Source organism: Hemibagrus wyckioides, linkage group LG03, assembly GCF_019097595.1.
Source record: "Hemibagrus wyckioides isolate EC202008001 linkage group LG03, SWU_Hwy_1.0, whole genome shotgun sequence".
Lineage (NCBI taxonomy): Eukaryota > Metazoa > Chordata > Actinopteri > Siluriformes > Bagridae > Hemibagrus > Hemibagrus wyckioides.
Genome location: NC_080712.1, coordinates 14,084,496 through 14,101,976, shown reverse-complemented (window position 1 = coordinate 14,101,976; position 17,481 = coordinate 14,084,496). Strand labels below are relative to the sequence as shown.

The 17,481-nt window shown below is 38.3% G+C and overlaps 1 protein-coding gene across 1 annotated transcript in view; it reads right to left on the bottom strand.

Moving 5' to 3' along the window:
• Nucleotides 1-9,725: 9,725 nt before the first annotated feature.
• Nucleotides 9,726-17,481, bottom strand: part of LOC131350840 (serine/threonine-protein kinase 32C-like) — an 89,123-nt gene continuing 81,367 nt past the window's right edge. The window contains exons 8-12 of the mRNA XM_058385777.1: nucleotides 16,732-16,848; nucleotides 14,288-14,413; nucleotides 13,794-13,922; nucleotides 12,534-12,601; nucleotides 9,726-11,798 (exon numbers count right to left, since the gene is read on the bottom strand). Coding sequence (XP_058241760.1) covers nucleotides 11,600-11,798; nucleotides 12,534-12,601; nucleotides 13,794-13,922; nucleotides 14,288-14,413; nucleotides 16,732-16,848 — 639 coding nt within the window. The 3' untranslated portion in view covers nucleotides 9,726-11,599. The remainder of the gene's footprint in view (nucleotides 11,799-12,533; nucleotides 12,602-13,793; nucleotides 13,923-14,287; nucleotides 14,414-16,731; nucleotides 16,849-17,481) is intronic.

The following is a 17,481-nucleotide window of genomic DNA, read 5'->3' as shown; positions in this document are numbered from 1 at the left end:
ACAGGCCCACCCCAGCAGCCCACTGTACAACTGCACACCCAGCCCCTTCCCTCTCTCTTTCTTACTCCCCTTACTGTCTCGCCTTACCCTCCTCCAAAAAGAGAGCACTTTTCTCCTGCACTCAGTGTTTTCATTAGGAAAAGAGGCGAAGTGCAGAGTGAAAAAGGAAGACAGACTACACTGAGCTACCTACTTACGGCCACAACGATTTTTGTGGGTAAGTTTCTCTTCCTCCATTTTTAATCCAATCTTTCATGAATACAGCTCTAGTATGTTCTGGTTATGTGTTGCCTATACAGTATTGATGATTTTACCGTAACCTGCCTCTCTTCTGTAGCTGGCCTGTGTATTAACTTAGAGCCATGGCCTACCAGTCCATCTGTCTTGCTGTCCTGCTCCTTCTGATTGGTCACGTGTTGGCAGGTAAGATTCCTGACTAGGTGAGAGTGAGATAACATGATAATGGGGATAAGATGAGGATGAGGAATGTTACACTTCTTCAAAAGATACTTCTTGAATTTAAAATTAGTGTCAGCTAAACAGTCCAGTATTTCTAATTGCAAATGTTTTTACAGTCAGGGAAGAAATTAGTGTCAGTCAGTCAGTATATATGTATATATAAGATATATAGCAAAAATATTCGATACACAAAATGTTTGTGTGTGTATCTGTGTGCATGTACTGTTTTTACATGACATGAGTTTTTACATCTGGTTCTGATTTGGTGTGTTCTGAGCACTTTTCTGAATGACAGAGCAGCAAGATCTTAGAAAAGACAAGACATTTCACGCATGAGACACTGGAGACAATCCAGCACTTTGGCTATTACAGCACATTTATAGCTAAAGATAATCATTTGGACATGCGTAATGTGTTTTTTTTTCCTGTGCCACGAAACATATAGCATGTAAGATGATAGCGCTTTGTTTCTTGTAACTTTCCTGGAAGAGAAATCTGACATAATTGGCCAAATGTGTGTGATCTCATTTCCTAAGAATGAGAACAGAAAGTCATGGGCAAATTTGAGAAGCTCATGCTCTCTTTTACTTTGTATTGATTTAGGAAATACCCCATGAGGCATAGATAGATGAGGTTAACTAATATGTTTGAAATGTTCCCACTGGGCTTGTTGGGTTAATGAGGTACAAAAAAAGAGCTTCAAGAGTTCTTTCTTTCTTTCTTTCTTTCTTTCTTTCTTTCTTTCTTTCTTTCTTTCTTTCTTTCTTTCTTTCTTTCTTTCTTTCCTTCCTTCTTTCTTTCTTTCTTTCTTTCTTTCTTTCTTTCTGCATATTCAGATTATTATTCTTCTTTCTTCATTATAAACATTGGGATCCACCATCCTGAGATCTGTAGTGTAAATTATTCATTTTTTTCCATTAAAAACAATAATAAAATGTTCCTTACAAATTGTTTTCTCATCAATCTGCTGTAAAACATAGAAATATTTGCATGCATTTGAGAATGTTTCAGTTTTTGGTCTGTTCTTCAACTGATGTCTGATGATCCATGTTATTTGGGAGAGATAAGACATGAACAATATAACAACTTTACATTTAAATAGTCAACTCCATGCAAAAAAAATGACAGGAAGTGAAAACACCTTGAATATAGGTTATTACATTTGAATAATTTATATATATATATATAAATTAGCAAACATATTTTTCAATGGAACTAGATTATTTTATGCTTGAAATTATTAAAATTAAAATTAAATAAATATTTATTTATTTATTTATTTATTTATTTATTTATTTATTTATTTATTTATTTTATTTATTTTTTTTTTAAGTGTGATATTAATAAATAGAAAATAGAAATAAATTACTATTTAATGTTATAAATTACTGAACCAAAATTCATTTAGTTTAGTTCAACTCAATTTTTCAAATAAATGTAAAGGAATAAATTTGAATTCATAGAATTTCAGTGTGGTCTCTGACATCTGGACTCAAGTGAAGCAGTGATTTTCCTTTGATAAAGAACACAGCAAGAATGTGGCCTGAGTCTTAGATGTAATGTCTAAAAATGCTCACTCTTCTCTTCACACCAACCACAAACACACACACACAAACACGCACAAACACACACTATCCTCCTCTTCTCCTGCACTTAGTCTTTTAATGCACATAAAACCAACATTTCACTGACAAGTATCTAAATAGAAACACATCTGTGATGGTGTTAATGCTATAAGAGTATATATTAGCAGCACTGTAATCTGGGATATTACTTTGGCATTAGCATTCATCTTTTCTCTAGCACGAGACCAAAAATCTCGAGTCCAGCAGAGGCAGCAGCTGGTGATGCCAATATTCTCCTGAACCCATGAACCTCAGCCACCTGTGTTCACACATTTTCTCCATATCTTAAATACAGGACACAGCTATATTTAATCGTTATGTTCTTATTCTGCTCCACTTTTAAGTCACATAAAAAAACCCTCCCAAATGCAAACAAAATCCAGACATGAAACTGTAACTGATCTGAAAAAGGCGACGATTAAGATACTTTGTGGAAAATGAATTTCTGCTTCGTCTTCTATTCATACTATCTCCATGATTTCATTGATTTGATCCATGGCCTGTTTGGCAAAGAATTAATGGTGTTTAAGTTGCAAAATTGGACAGCTGCAGTAGCACCAATCAGGATAAAACCACAAATAACATTTACACACAGCTGGGAAACAGAGCTGCTTGCTGGGAGAAAAGTAAACCTCTCTAATGCATTGTATCGCTGACTAGCGTAGCATTAGTCTACTTTTCATTCTGATAGTTGGAGGATGCCTTTAAGAATTCATAAGAAATTTCTTTCCTCTTGAAAAGCTATGATTAGACCTGACAAGAAGACAGCTTAGTTATTTAGTGATGATCGGTACTGAGAAATATTCAGAAGATACAATCAGGTTTTCAGTTAATTATTTTTCTGCAAATCTCCTATCACAATACAGAGTGTTACATGGAAAGGTTGTAGAGATCCACACCTATAGTGTTGAGCAAGACATGGGAAGATTGGCAAGAGCAGAGTAAATCTCCTTGTGTGAGAAGTCAAGATTTTATTTGGGGACTTCAGCCTTCTCTCAGAAAATAAAGTTATATGCAAAGCATTAAATCCAAACCCACCAACCTCAAGGACCTTTTACACAGAGGACACATAATGTACAGTGGAGTATAACAGGAACTATAGATGAAATGTGGTGGAAAAACTGTTATGGGTCTAACGGGACTAGTGGTTATATTTACATTTCCTTCAGCCAACTTTAGCTGTTTAGAGAGAAAAGAAAGCACTGCTCTCAGGTCAGTTGTAAGTTGTGACTCAGGTTCGGGTGATTTTCTTATCTCAGCGTGAGGAAAGCAGTCATGTCTGTTATTCAATGATGTCATGGAAACACATGGTGTGGCAGCCTGGCATCTGGCTCAGTGTGCACAGCTCTCCTGGTGTGTTTATTGGGGAAAATGCTGTAGAAGGAGAACTGTGTTCAAACGTACAGTTTGCCTTCTTTAACATGTCACGCAGCATCAAGTTTCATATTTAACAGCTTTCAAAGCAGAGTAATGGTTGAAACTGTAAATTACAGCCATTGTACCTAATAACCTGCTGCTGTATTAATGAAGACTATGATGCTCATACTGAAAAAGTCTCACGTGCTGAACTGGAATGTATTTGCGAGTTTTTGGAATTAATAATCCACCAGACTTGTGTGTAATTTGATTACATGGTCTCTCTGTCTGTCTGTCTGTCTGTCTGTCTGTCTCTCTCTCTCTCTCTCTCTCTCTCTCTCTCTCTCTCTCTCTCTCTCTCTCTCTCTCTCTCTCTCTCTCTCACTCAAACCCAAATATAGAGCACAAACAAAATAATTGTTCATTTTGTTACAATATATAGTTATACTATTGTTTAACTGGGGAGCAGTGGTGGTTCAAGTGGTTCAAAGTGGTGGTTCAAGTGGTTAAGGCTCTGGGTTGGCTCGGATGATCGGGGTTCATAGCTGCCCCTGAGCACTGACCCCAACTTCCTTAGCTGGGATATTTGAAGGAAAGAATTCCACTGTGCTGTAATACATGTGTGGTAATTATAAAGCCTTTTTGCCCCAGTTCTTCTTCTTCTTCTTCTTCTTCTTCTTCTACTACTAAATGAACTACAACCTTTTTGTTTGTCGAGGTAATTAGGAGATCAGAGATCAGTCAGATAATCTATAGCAAGAAGAAAATGATATCAAATACCTAATTCTTCCCAATTTCCAATTAACGTTTGGCATTCAAATACCTTTTTTTCTCTAGTCAAAATTTTAATTTTAACAACGCTTCATGACATTGCTTGCTTTGCACATTTTATTTTTTTGTTATGTTTTTGATCTTGTATTTAAAATGTTAATGTACTCATTTTGTCTATTGATTTTACTTCGATTAGTTACTGCTACATGATATAAATCTATCTAGTAATGCTTTTAGCTTGTTTTGAAAGAACAAAAAGTGCTATAAGTCTAAGTCGAGTTCAGTTTTGTTGAGATCCACCAGCACAGAGAGAACAAAAGGAGAAAGCACAGTAAATGCACCTAATTTGACTCAGATGTTTTTTCTTGAAGCACATAAAATCTGAGTCGCGTCTGCAGCTTTAATGGACCTCAAAGTCACAAACTCAAACCTGTCACACACTCTCTGAACATGTTCCTACTGTTTGGGTCTTTTGTCACTGAATGTAGACAAATTAAATATCCATAAACAACTTCACCCTTTTCTACGAAATAATCTGAGGCAATAACATGGGATTTGTGGAGTTTAACAAATGATGATTTGCACTCTGTTTTGTCTCACAGTGCCTGAGATTGATCCTGCAAACAGAAACACTCATGTAACTCCCTGCCAGGATCACAACAAGCTTAATGATAGACTGGATGCAGTGGAAAAGGTGATCTATAAATTTATTGTTCTCACTGTATACAGCACTGAGCATGCCTTTAATAGATGCTGCTGTATTCCTCCAAGCAGCTCCAGTTCAAGGTGAAAGATCAGTCTCTCTCTCTCTCTCTCTCTCTCGCTCTCTCTCTCTCCACAGAACAACATATACAATATTGTCATGCCACTAAAGCACATGAAAAATGGAGATCGAGAGAGAGAGAGAGAGAGAGAGAGAGACTGATAGATAGATAGATAGATAGATAGATAGATAGATAGATAGATAGATAGATAGATAGATAGATAGATACTTTATTGATCTCATGAGGGAATAATTATATATATATATATTATATATATATATATATATATGTATAAAATTGCAAATTTATTATTGCCAAAGTAAGTACGAAGGAAGGCTAGTACAAAAGACAGGAGAAATAAAATAAAATACAAAATTCAAATAAAATAAATACAAATAGAGGAAAAAGTGATGTATATGATGTACATAAATTAAGGACATCATGAAGGCACTATATGAATAATAAGAAAGATAAAATCAGTAAAATTACAGAACAAAAGTGAGTTTTAATTAAGGTAAGGAAAACAAAAAGAATACTATAAAAATATATATAATAAAGCCAAAATAATTACAAGAAACACAAGTGCAAGGCAGATGTTCCTCACAGTGTAGCAGGCAGAGAGGTATTGTACTGCTGATGTACAGCTGTCTTTATGTTCTCCTCGTAGGAGGAGCTTTTCACTGTTTGATAGATTGTCCGATGTTTAGTGAGTGCATTTAATTTTAGGGTAGAATTTTTCTCGGATGTCTGTGTAATTTTGTGCTTTCCTTTTCTCTGCAACTTTCACTTGTGTTTTGTTCGCAGTGTAGCCACCTTTCCTCCTGTGGAGGCATGTTTTCCTATCTGTCTGTTCTTATTGGAAGAAATAAACTGCTCTCTCTCTCTCTCTCTCTCATCCATCACACCATGACCCTCATTTCTCTCTAAGTGATCAATCTGACTCTTAGCAAAATAAAACTCTCAGTTAAGGCAACCTGAGAGAAGTCACCCTTCTATGTTCTTCAACTCTCTCTCCTTCACCGTTCTCCTGTCCGTTCTTCATGTCCTTCTCCCTCTACAAGCTGATGACTCATCTCTGTTTCTCTCTCAAGCTCACTCGTCCTTCCCGCTCAGCTTGTTGATCTCGTCTCTTTGATTTATGTTGTTGTTTGTTTCACTTCCTCTGGTATTTTGTTATCCTTCTACGCTTCACATATTTTATTTATTTCTCTCTGCAGCCACTTGTTGTAATTCATCACTTCCTTTGACCCCGTCTCCTGTAATTCTGTTAGTCCACTTCCATTATGCTTCTTCTAATATTGTGCATTTTTGTTCAACTGTCCATTCACTCACTGTAATACAAAAAAAAAAAAAATACTACTTCTGTCTCCTGTTTGTAATTTATCTCTGTTCTCTTCCACATGTGTCTCTACACATCTGTCTCCAGCGTGTTGAGGAGACGGTACAAAAGCTGGAGGCTGAGCTGGCCGTACTGCTCGATACCATCCAGGCTCCTGAATGGAGCTCGCTACTGAGCAGTGACACTGCTGGAGCTGCAGTAGACATACTGGATGAAAGCATTGTCCCTCCACACTCTTGAGATCAAGCAAGACAGGGAAAGAAAGGTACAAGACATGAAAGAGCTGTAGATCATTTTCCTGTTTGCCATAAGTTAGATATTCATTTCAGATGCACACTATAAAGGTAAATAAAAGGAGCTGACGAGCTTGGTGTCTGCTTAGAGAGGGAGATTAGATTGGATGTGAGCGAGTATGGGTAGGTAGAGCTCCAAAAATGAGAAATAATAGAGCATTATTTTCTATACTGTGATGTATTTCTGTCTAAAGCAGGCTCAGTGTTATCACTTAATAGCTGGAGGTGAGAGGAGAAAACCATGAAACACAAAAGTTAATGCTTAATAGTCCCCTCCGAAAGCACTGGAACAGGAAGGCACATCCTTTCGTTTTTGCTCCACACTGAAGACATTTGTGTTTGAGAGGAAAGGATGAATATAAGGTTATAGATCAGAATTTCATCTATCATCAGCCATTATTTCAAGTCAGACGCATTCAACCACTTAGTACATGGCAACTTTTGTTTCAACCATTTCATTTTCAAATCCCTACAAATAAATAACTCTAAATGTTTGCTCTTGGTGGAGTTTTAGCTGTAAAGTGTGTGTGTGTGTGTGTGTGTGTGTGCGAGTGTTTATGCATTTAAAATTCAAATAATTCAGATAATAGAATAAAAAGAATTTTGTCTTTTAAATAAAGATAAATCATACAATATATAAAAAAACAAAAATCAAACCAAAACTTTTCATCAACTTTTCATTTCTGGTTGTTTTTAATGACTAGTTTGGGAATCTCTGTGCTATAGTACTACTATCACATGTCACATGCAGACGCGAGACCTTCTAAGCTGAAGTGAAAGGCTCTTAGGAAAGTAACTAAGAAGACTTCTCCTCAGGAACCTTTCTCTCTCCCCTGCTGTTAAAGCCTGATTTAGTCCACACACCAGTCAGTCAGGACGTCAGAGCGGCTTTATTATAGTCATTAGTATTGTTGGGTTGCAGGTTTTACAGTTCTGATGATGCACATTAGAGGCACCGGACAATAAACACAGTCCACCTTGAGATACCTTGAGACACATCTGAAATCTTCAGTTTAACAAAATACTTTGTGTATTAAACTGGAGTTAAATTGGGATTTGAGGGATTAAAAAGTCATACGTATAGTTTCAAAATTCCCATCATGTATGTTTTCTGATGTATCAGAGTCGGCATTAAAGCACATAGTTGATTACTGATATTTTTTATACCATTTGAATCCTGAAACCTGCCCAAAATATTTTTTTAAATAGCTTACAATATTAAGCAATATTAAAGATTTTAAACTAGTATTTGGATTAATGGTCAGCTGTATTTCACAAATATGATGTGCCTTAGCTAATAGAATACATTTTATGCTTTCTAAATTGACATATTTCTGTATAAGGCTGTGTGAAACTCTGTTACATCACTGCTTGCATTTCCATCTAATGAAAACTTTATCCACATAGCAGATGGGTCTGGGCCAGATCTGGCATTAAGCTGGCACTGAGTTCTGGCATGGCAAATGGTATGTCAACCAGATGCGGATCAGGTCTGGCAGTGATGGCACTGTTTATATGACGGCATGCCAGATGTGGTCTGGTTATGGTTTGGTTTATGTGGTGTGGCCCAGTGCTGGCCCATGTTTGGCCCACCTCTGGCAAACCAGACATGGGCCACCAAAGGGCGGTCATTCTTTGTGGTATGTGGGCAGAGTGTAAATACATTGTGTGGGCCAGATCTGGGCCAGACCTATTTTGCTATCTGGGTAGCTGTTGTCAGCATTGTTATTTATCACAGAAATGTCTTCAAGAAATCGTGGTCCAGTAAATATTTAATATCTGATCAGTTTCAAATCAGAACTGCAACAACAAACCTAACTCCAAATATTTGATTAAAAACTGAGACCTTCGATAACTAAGAAATTCTGATTTGAAACAGAAATCCATCTTCTCTAAAAATCAGTTTGCTTACAAAAATTGTTTTAATGCCTGTAGTAATATTTCTATGCTCCTGACTGATTTATGTGCTTGCCTTAGAGACTCATGCTTGATATTGACTCAGTTACTCCTTACATTTAAAGCACTGCATGGTGTCATTTTTTCTTTCACTCACACATTTTTTTTCCTATCCTTACACTCCAGCTCGCACAGTCAGCTTGCCTGGTGCTCGTGTACTGCTGCTCTGAACCACACAGACCAGACTGGTTGTGATCCGGTGGGCAGATTCTGCGGTGGGGCTCCAGATTCTCCTACACCAGTCTACAGACTTCTTTCAAGACCAATCTAGAATCCTAGAACATACCCTTTCTTTCAGTCCTCTTACCTCTCATCTTACTATCTTTTCTGTTTCCTTAATAGAATTTTAAATTGACCTTGGGCATGAAGAGGATGCTCTATGAATGCAAATGATTATAATGTATAGAGAACAATTCTCTCTGAAGAAAAAAGCATGTTCCTGGAAAACCGAAGAAACATTCTGCATTTTCATGTTGATTTCTTATGAACAGACAGAGCCAGTGCCCTTAAACATTTTATTATTATTTTTCAGTATCATTAAAACAAACTATGGGATGCCAAAATTTAAACAGAGTCTATTGATACATATCATGCCATCCACAATTATTTGAAGACGATGCTTTGCTTTGTAGAGTCGAAACAGCTGATAACGCAGTCCTAGAGTATGAAAATTGGATGGCGATACAGAGCACTGATGTCACTGGTGAACATGTTGTCATCATCCCAATGAGTAAGAGTTTTCATTTCAATGGTGAGTGTGTATGGCAAAGCGAAATATAACTACAACCGTATGCCTTTCCCCCCAGATCACCCCCATTCTAGTCTTTGTAAATAGGGGTACATGCAAAAGAAGTCAATGTTTATTCAATATGCTATGGTATCAGTATAGTAATCAATAGCTTACAGTGAATTAATGTCCACTTGAGGCTAACAATAGAATTTATGTTTAATTCCAGAAACATTCCATGATTTCTTTTACTTACCACAATAAATGCTTCTTTACAAATTATTACATTGGTCCTATGCACTACTTTCACACTCCCACACACATAAACACACGTATGTGCACACACACACACACCCACACACACACAGACACACAGATTACAGCAATAATTACAGACACACACACACATACACGCACATCAAACAGACAAATGCAAACGTACAGGCACTCATTTTTTTATTTAGAAACAGCTATGCAAATGGTACAAAAGCTTTGGCGTTTTTTGCCTACAAGTTGTGCCTGCACACTTGGAAATAGAAGTCACCGTATGAAGATATAGCTTCATACAACTGCCTTTTATTCTATTACAACTATTTCATTCGGATTTTTGTTAATACTTCAGTCTGATATGCGCACCCACATAAAACTGTGGAGAAAAGGTCCTGCTTCTAGCTATGTTTTACATAATTGTTCAACACAAGTTGTAAAACCGTGTTGCCTAATTACGCAGAATGCTACATGCCCCAACGTCACAACTCAGATGGATGGCATCACCAATATCGTATTTATATAGTATCGAATCATTGCTACTCTAAAAGAAAAGCCTCATCCGGCCCACTAGGGGGAGTGCTTAACCCAAATCAACGCAGGACCTCAAATGGCACCTACCATGCTTATTTTTACAGAGTATTTTTTTTTAAAAAATTGACTTAATCGAAACAAAATCTTAAACTGGTGTCCTACAGAGGTCAATAAAGCTTATTCCCCTGGTGAAGTGAAAATCATCAGCAGGTCCTAAGCAGCAGGAATGGAAGAGCACTAGAGTTGTGAACTGAACGCACTGCAGTGTAATCTACACTGAACATCAAATCATTCGGCAATAAGCATCTTACATGATAAACACTAACAGTCAGGAGGAGAAACATAGATCAAAGTGCCAACCACTGAACAGCGTGCTGGCCAGAAGCAGCAAGTTTATCAAGACAGAGATACAGAAAAACCAAGCCATTAACATTAACATCTTAACAGATTCTGACGCAAAGGTTAAGAAAGTCACCGAAGTTGGATTTTTTTTTTGTTTGCTTGTGACATACTACGGACATTTTTTATTTTCTCAGACATTCAGAACATGACAGTTATAGTCACATGGTCACTCGAGTCACATTTTTAGTCTTGCTCTTTATTTTTGTTGCTAAGCAATTAATCCCAGATTGTTCCCAGATAGCAGACGATTCCAGGCCAAATGTTTAGGTTTAGGCACATTAGAGTCAGTTCTGGGAAGAGTGTTGTAATCCAAAAGTGGATGTGTAAACAGCCACGTTTAAGGTTTTCCTGGCATTTAGAGTCTGGATCAAAAAAGCCCCAATGAACCATATCTAAAGCTTGTGCAGTGTTTTTTTTTTTTTTTTTTCAATTTTGGACCAAAGGTGATCCAACTGCACCATATCATGCCTGAGATACTGTACGGTGTCATTGTGTTTGAGTTGTGGCTGTCATTCCGCAGCAGAATGTGTGCTGGATGAAAGAGGTATGTGTGGGCGGGCACTGGGTCATCACTCACTTGCTATCTGGGAATTACATCTATAGAAAGGAACTGAATGCTTAATGACTAGTAAATAGCAGCCCACTTTCAGAGGGAGCAGCTGAAAGAGCAAACATAGCAAGTCTAAAGTTCAGAGTGTTTTCACCTATTCATAATTAATACACAAACAGCATTCTCATTTGGCCGCCCTTGTCACGTTAACATTCTTACGGCAGAGTCCTATTGCTCTGTGTGTCATCATGCGCTCTCGGTGCGGCTTTGTTAGTTCTAAAATGTCTACTTTAAATCATGCTGTACAGATAATGTTGCATAGAAGATTGAGCTTACTCTAGAGGCCATGTAGAGAACGAGAAAATGGAGGCCATGTCGTTGCTCGTATAGGCAGAACCCAAACCGTGCTGAGATGAATGAAACTGGGAATGGAGAAAAGAGATGTTTCAGAGCCCTAATTGGTTGCACTTTTTGTACTGGGTGCAGTTAGGGCTTTATAGGCATGGTGAGCGCAGTGACGCCTAAGAGACCAGCAGGAGGTGCTGTGTCTGTGGATCTATGAGCTGCCCGGAGATGAGCACACCGAGCCGCACATGCTCAGTTTAGAGGTCTCGGGTTCGGGCTCGGTTTCTTCATCCTCTGTCCCGCCTTCTGCCTCTTCTCCCTCTCGGTCAGGGTCGCCTTCTCCTTCCGCTTCTCCCTCTGCTCCCTCCCCTTCTCCCACCATGCAGCCTTCCTCTTGTCTCCTCTTCAACCTGACACATAAAACACAAAAGAATGGGCACAGTTCCCATGTATTGGAGTGCACATCACTCTATAGTGTGATGTTACATGTACATTCAGCAGTTCTGTCCATCTGTCACAGAGACATTACACGTCATGGATAAAGAGTCATAAGTAATGAGGCGGTGCCAAATATAGAGATAGTAACAAATTGCAGGAGAGGTTGCGATGGTAGAACTTGCAGACTCTACTAAATAATAAACCAGGTAATAAATTATATCAGACGCAGTGTCCGTGCATTGTAGCATACAGATTCTCCTGTCAATAAACAAGGGCTCTACATTCATAGCCAACACAAAGCACAAGGCCATTTATCTATTTATATTTTTCCTTGTTGCTGGGTTGGACCTCAAGGGTATACATATTGTAGCTGTTAGTATGTATCTGTAAATGTACCTTAAAGTGCTTATAAAAGCTTATAAAAGTATATACATGCACTTTCGCGGGTAAATACCCTTACTAACGCTACAAAAAATGTACCCTTGTGGGTCACAATGCAGTAACAAGAAAATGCGCTGCTCTGTACCTTTTTTTTCTGAGAATGTGCTTTCACTGAAGGAGAAAGCGTTAGAGCAAAAACGTAATGGAGCAAATTATACCTCTGGAGAAAAATGATGCTAAGCCATGGGGAAAGCTTAATGAATGCATCACACAGTCTAGTTGCTTAACATCAGCATAGTTGAAAAGTATTAAAAACGCAGTCTCACTTTTCTCGGTTGAAGATCACAAACTCTTGCTGCACGACTTCAAGGCACTCCTGTAGATAGTCGTTCTCCTGCAGAAAGCACAAGCGGTCACAGGTCAGCCTGACACAGACCAAACCAGCAGCGTGTATAAAACCAATCAGCTCTTTTTTCCAGATTACAGCTGGCCCTCTCCCCTTTCTCTCTTCACAATGCTCTGCTCACAAAGCTTTAGTGGAGACCAGACCTCATATTGTGTTTAGCTTGTTTTTTTGTTTTTTTTGCTTGACGTGGCCTAAAAATAGTGTCTCATACATCTGAAAGTGCCAGAGGGTTTAACAACAGTACTGAAAGCTTCATAATTTAATCATCCAGGTAATAATGGAGGATCATCTGCTCCAGAGGCTGAGGAAGCCTTGCTAGTGAAGCTATCTGTACTCCTACATTAGCTTGCAGATCAGGAAGCACAGTGGTACTGGCTACATTTAATAAAATGGAGATCCTCTTACTGGATGTGAGAGTCTATAAATAGTCAGGACTTTAAGAGACAGTAATATCATTGGTAAGATATGCAGCAGTATGAAATAAAACAGGGACATTCAGCCCATGGGCCAGGGATTATGCTAATTTCTTTTTCCTTCCATTTTTTCCCTAATTTGTTCACATGCCAATTCCTATCCATCAGCCAGGTCTTCCCTTGCAGTACGCTATGATACAATAGCCAGGGAGAGTGAGGGCTAACATGTGCTTCCTCCAAGACATGTGAAGCCAGCCAAGCCAGTCCAGAAAGTGTTATCTACCCTGTTCTGCATATATGAGGCCAAAGACACCCATGAATGGATAGTGTCACTGAGATTGACAGGGGAGAGAGCACAGCCAGTTTTGCTCCCTTGGATCCTGGCTACTGAAGGCTTTGGCGCTGTCAGGATTCTGACATGAGTACGATGATGAGGTGACAGATATTGAAAGAATACATTTCTATTCAAAAATTCTAATGGGAAAACACAGATGTCCTTTACACATTTAATATATGTTAATCACGGAGCTCAGGATGTTAGTGCCACATTTATATGTGCAGTAAAATTGTATGAATATATTCACATTTACAGTTTATCTACATCTTATTTATATTGATATTGAAATTCATATTCATATAGCTGAAAGGGCTAGAATGATTTATTTTTTTTTAAAGCAAATCCACAGAGATCTAAATTAAAATTTCAAGAGAGGCAGAGAGAAGTGAATCCTCGAAGTACATCCAGATCAGCGGTGATGATTACTCACAGATTGGGAATCTTTGCTGTTGTCTCTCGATCGGTTCTTAGCCAGACGCTTTTTCTTCTTATGTAGTGGACGAGACTCTAAAATCATCTCTTCCAGCTCAAAGGTGGGGTCACAATGCAGACGCCCTTTCTGTGTTCACCCACACGCAACAGACAAACCAGACAGTGGTGAAGAATAATAAAAGCCATGCATTTCTTACAACATTAATATATATTAATATATTATATATTAATATATAATTAATATATATTAATATATATAAATATATATATATATATATATATATATATATATATATATATATATATATATATACACATGTATATATATATAAAACCCATGAAACATGAGTATGCATTATGGTTTAGTCATCTTATTCAGTTGGTGTGCCAATCTGTGTAGGTAGAACATGCTTTTTATTTTTGTGTGTTTGTGTTTATGTCTGGCTACTGTGTGAGCTGTGTACTCTGCGGATGCGTTTAATCGGCCCCTACGTTGGGAACAAATCCAGCCTCCATCTTCTTTTCATAGACGGCATCCCAGTTCACGTCTGAGAGGTAGGGGGCTGTTTGCATGTGGGCAAGACTGCAGAATCGATGCTCCGGATTTACTGTCAACAGCTGAAATATAAACACATCAAGCTTGATTCTTTCCAATCTTCTATTTTTTCCCCCCACCCACACAAACACACATAGTTGACACACATAGTTCATATATTGCCAGTCAAAAGTTTGGTTTAAAATTTTCTGCACTTCATTTTATTGGAAACAATTTGGATCCAATTGGAAAAATCTTTATCCCACTATGTAGCACAAACCAGTACTAACTCAAATGAATATTTAAAGGTATTAGGGTTGGGCTAGAGTGATTATGATCCTAGACTCAGTGCTGACCCAGGCTTTGGATGTACCTAGCATTAGGTTTGACTAAAGGGTTGGGCTTAGGTTAGAGTTATGGTAAGGTTTGTTTCAAATTAAGACTGGGCTAGGTTAGGATTGGGCTAGGTTTAGAGTTTGGATTGAGTTAGAGATTGGCCAGGGTTAGGGATAAGGTAGTGTAAGGTTATTGCTAGTATTGGGTTTGTGTTGAATTAGGGCTGCACTGGGGTTAGGGTTGAGTTAGGGCTGCATTAGGGTTGGGGTTTAGATTGGATTAAAGTTTCATTAGGGTTTGGTTTATGTTTTATCAACATACTCCTCTGTGCATATAAGTAATTGGAATTGCTTTCTGTAATGCTCCAATGTTGGAAAGTTGAATAAAACAAAGTTAGAACTTTTTTTTATTTATTCCAAGACCATTACTATTCAACTATAATGACGTTAGACCTGAATTATTGTTAACAATGACATTTTCAATTTCAGTGACAAATCAGTAGCTAATCTTTGATTTATATTACATAACAGTTGGACCAAACAGGTTATTATTAGTTCTGTTCACACTTAAATTCATGTTTGTGATAATTGCACGTCTGCTGCTGATGCTGCTTAGACTTCAAAACACTGGATTGTCCCTTTACAGATGAGTTAAATAGGTAAACTGCTATATCATGCATCATGCTGTGCTCTGAACCATCTTCCAAAAAAGTGGATTTCGAGCTGCATGATTACATGCCTTCCTTTTGATATGCAAATAGCAAACTTCACTTCTTGCCAATTCAAAGCCATTCAAGTCAATCTGTCACCACTGGCATTAGTCAGACAGTCTTCAGGGCCAATTAGTTTTAAATAAGAGAGCTGGAGTGATGGAGATGAGAGATAACACAGGCCCATCTGTCTGGGGAGTGATCATAAAAAGCTATTCTGTTATTAACGGGCTGATAGAGTTATAAAAGGATGACAGCTTTCCAGGCTTATCGTGAGATACTTTACTACTCTCAAATCGCTTAGTGACGAGATTCCCAGCCCATCTGATGGGATGCGCTATGTTATCAGGGAAATCATATCTGAGTAATTTTTGGACATGTTGCTGCTGCTTTATTCTCAGAAGGCGCAGACAGTCTCCACACAGTCCAGACAGAAGCAATCGATCTACAGAGGCATGGATGAGACAAATGGACATCTCGGTCAAAAGTGCTAAGACAGAACCTGAGACCCAGCAATTACAAAAGAAGACAGTAAGTGTCTGTACATCTGTTTGTGTTTGTGTGTGTGTGTGAGAAAGAGAGAGAGAAATAGAGGCAGATATTCCTGTCTCACACAATGCCCTTAACTCTAACCTCTCCAGCACCGTGGACATCTTGTATGTTTCTGACCCCTTCAAGATGACCCCTGATTTTCTCACACATTCTCATTATTTTTCTGCCACTCTCTCTCTCCTTCTCTTCCTGCTACTTTTCCCACACCCCCTTCCCATACAGTTCTCTCTCTCTCTCTCTCTTTCCAGCTTTCTATTCACAGCCTGATTATGTATTGTATTTCTCCCTTTTTAGGTCTGGTCACCTTCCGCCCATTCCTTTCCCATTATACATTATGCTTCCAACCTTCCAGCTTTCCATCATCTCTCGCTTGGGCTCGGCCTCACTCCTACATTGCCTCATTATGTTCCTCCTTTCTGTCTCTGTGAGTTTCAAACCCACTCGCTCTCTGCTGTGTACAGCACTCTCTCCTCAATCTCCTCTTCCGTCCTCAGAACCAATTAGTTTTCTCTCCATTCCTTTTCACATAGCTTTTAAAAATTCCTCCCTCTGCTTATTCATCACCATCTCATACCAGTCCCTTCTCTCCTCTCAATATTTTCAATTTGCTCTTGTTATGCCAATGCACATATTTTTTTTTAAGTGAATTTAATATTACTTACTTTTCCACTATTTTTTTTATCCACTCTTCTGACTTCTCAACTTTTTAATGGGTGTGAACATCTCTCTCAAGAAACTGTTTATTTATGCATGCCCCCCCCCTCTCTCTCTCTCACACACACACACACACACACACACACTCACCTTACGCAGCAGGGAGATGAGGTCTTTGTGCCAGGAGTTACAGTACTGCACGCTGACTGTGCTGAAGAGCTGCATTAGAGACTCCACTGAGCTGCTGGCATGGATATCATACGGTCTCTGCGTGATTAAAGAGATTAAGTTAAAGAGAGAAACATCAACACAGAGCTAATAATTCAAAATATCCCAACAATGATAATAACGTTAAAAAAGTACTACTGAGAATGACATTTTTGATCAAATTGCATCCCAATGAAGATGAGAGGGTTTTCTTTTACTTTGGGAAAGTGATTCTATACATGTATGTTTTATTGTTTTATTTATATCTAAATCCCTCATTGTCAAGAATGGCTAGAGATTGATATCAGGAACAACATAATCAGCTTTAACGGCAGTATTTGCTTCAATACTGCAGTTAATATACTCCTCATAACAGACCTCATACAGACATGACATCAGGAGGAAGATTCTAGGAAGATCCTCTAGCTCCTTTTGTTTCCTCAAATATTGGCTTGGCCAAATCTTACGTCAGCTACCAAGTAGGGAGGGTGATGGCTATCACTTGCCTCTTCTGAGTCATGCTACATCATGTGGAGGCTTAACACATTCAGAGGAAAGTGTTATCTGCCCCTTTCCACATCCATGAGCTCGCAGACGCCCATGATTGACTAGTATCACTGTGATTCCCAGTGGCTGTGACATTTTCAGACTTCAAACTCATGATCTCCAGACGATAGAAAGAAGAGCATTTTT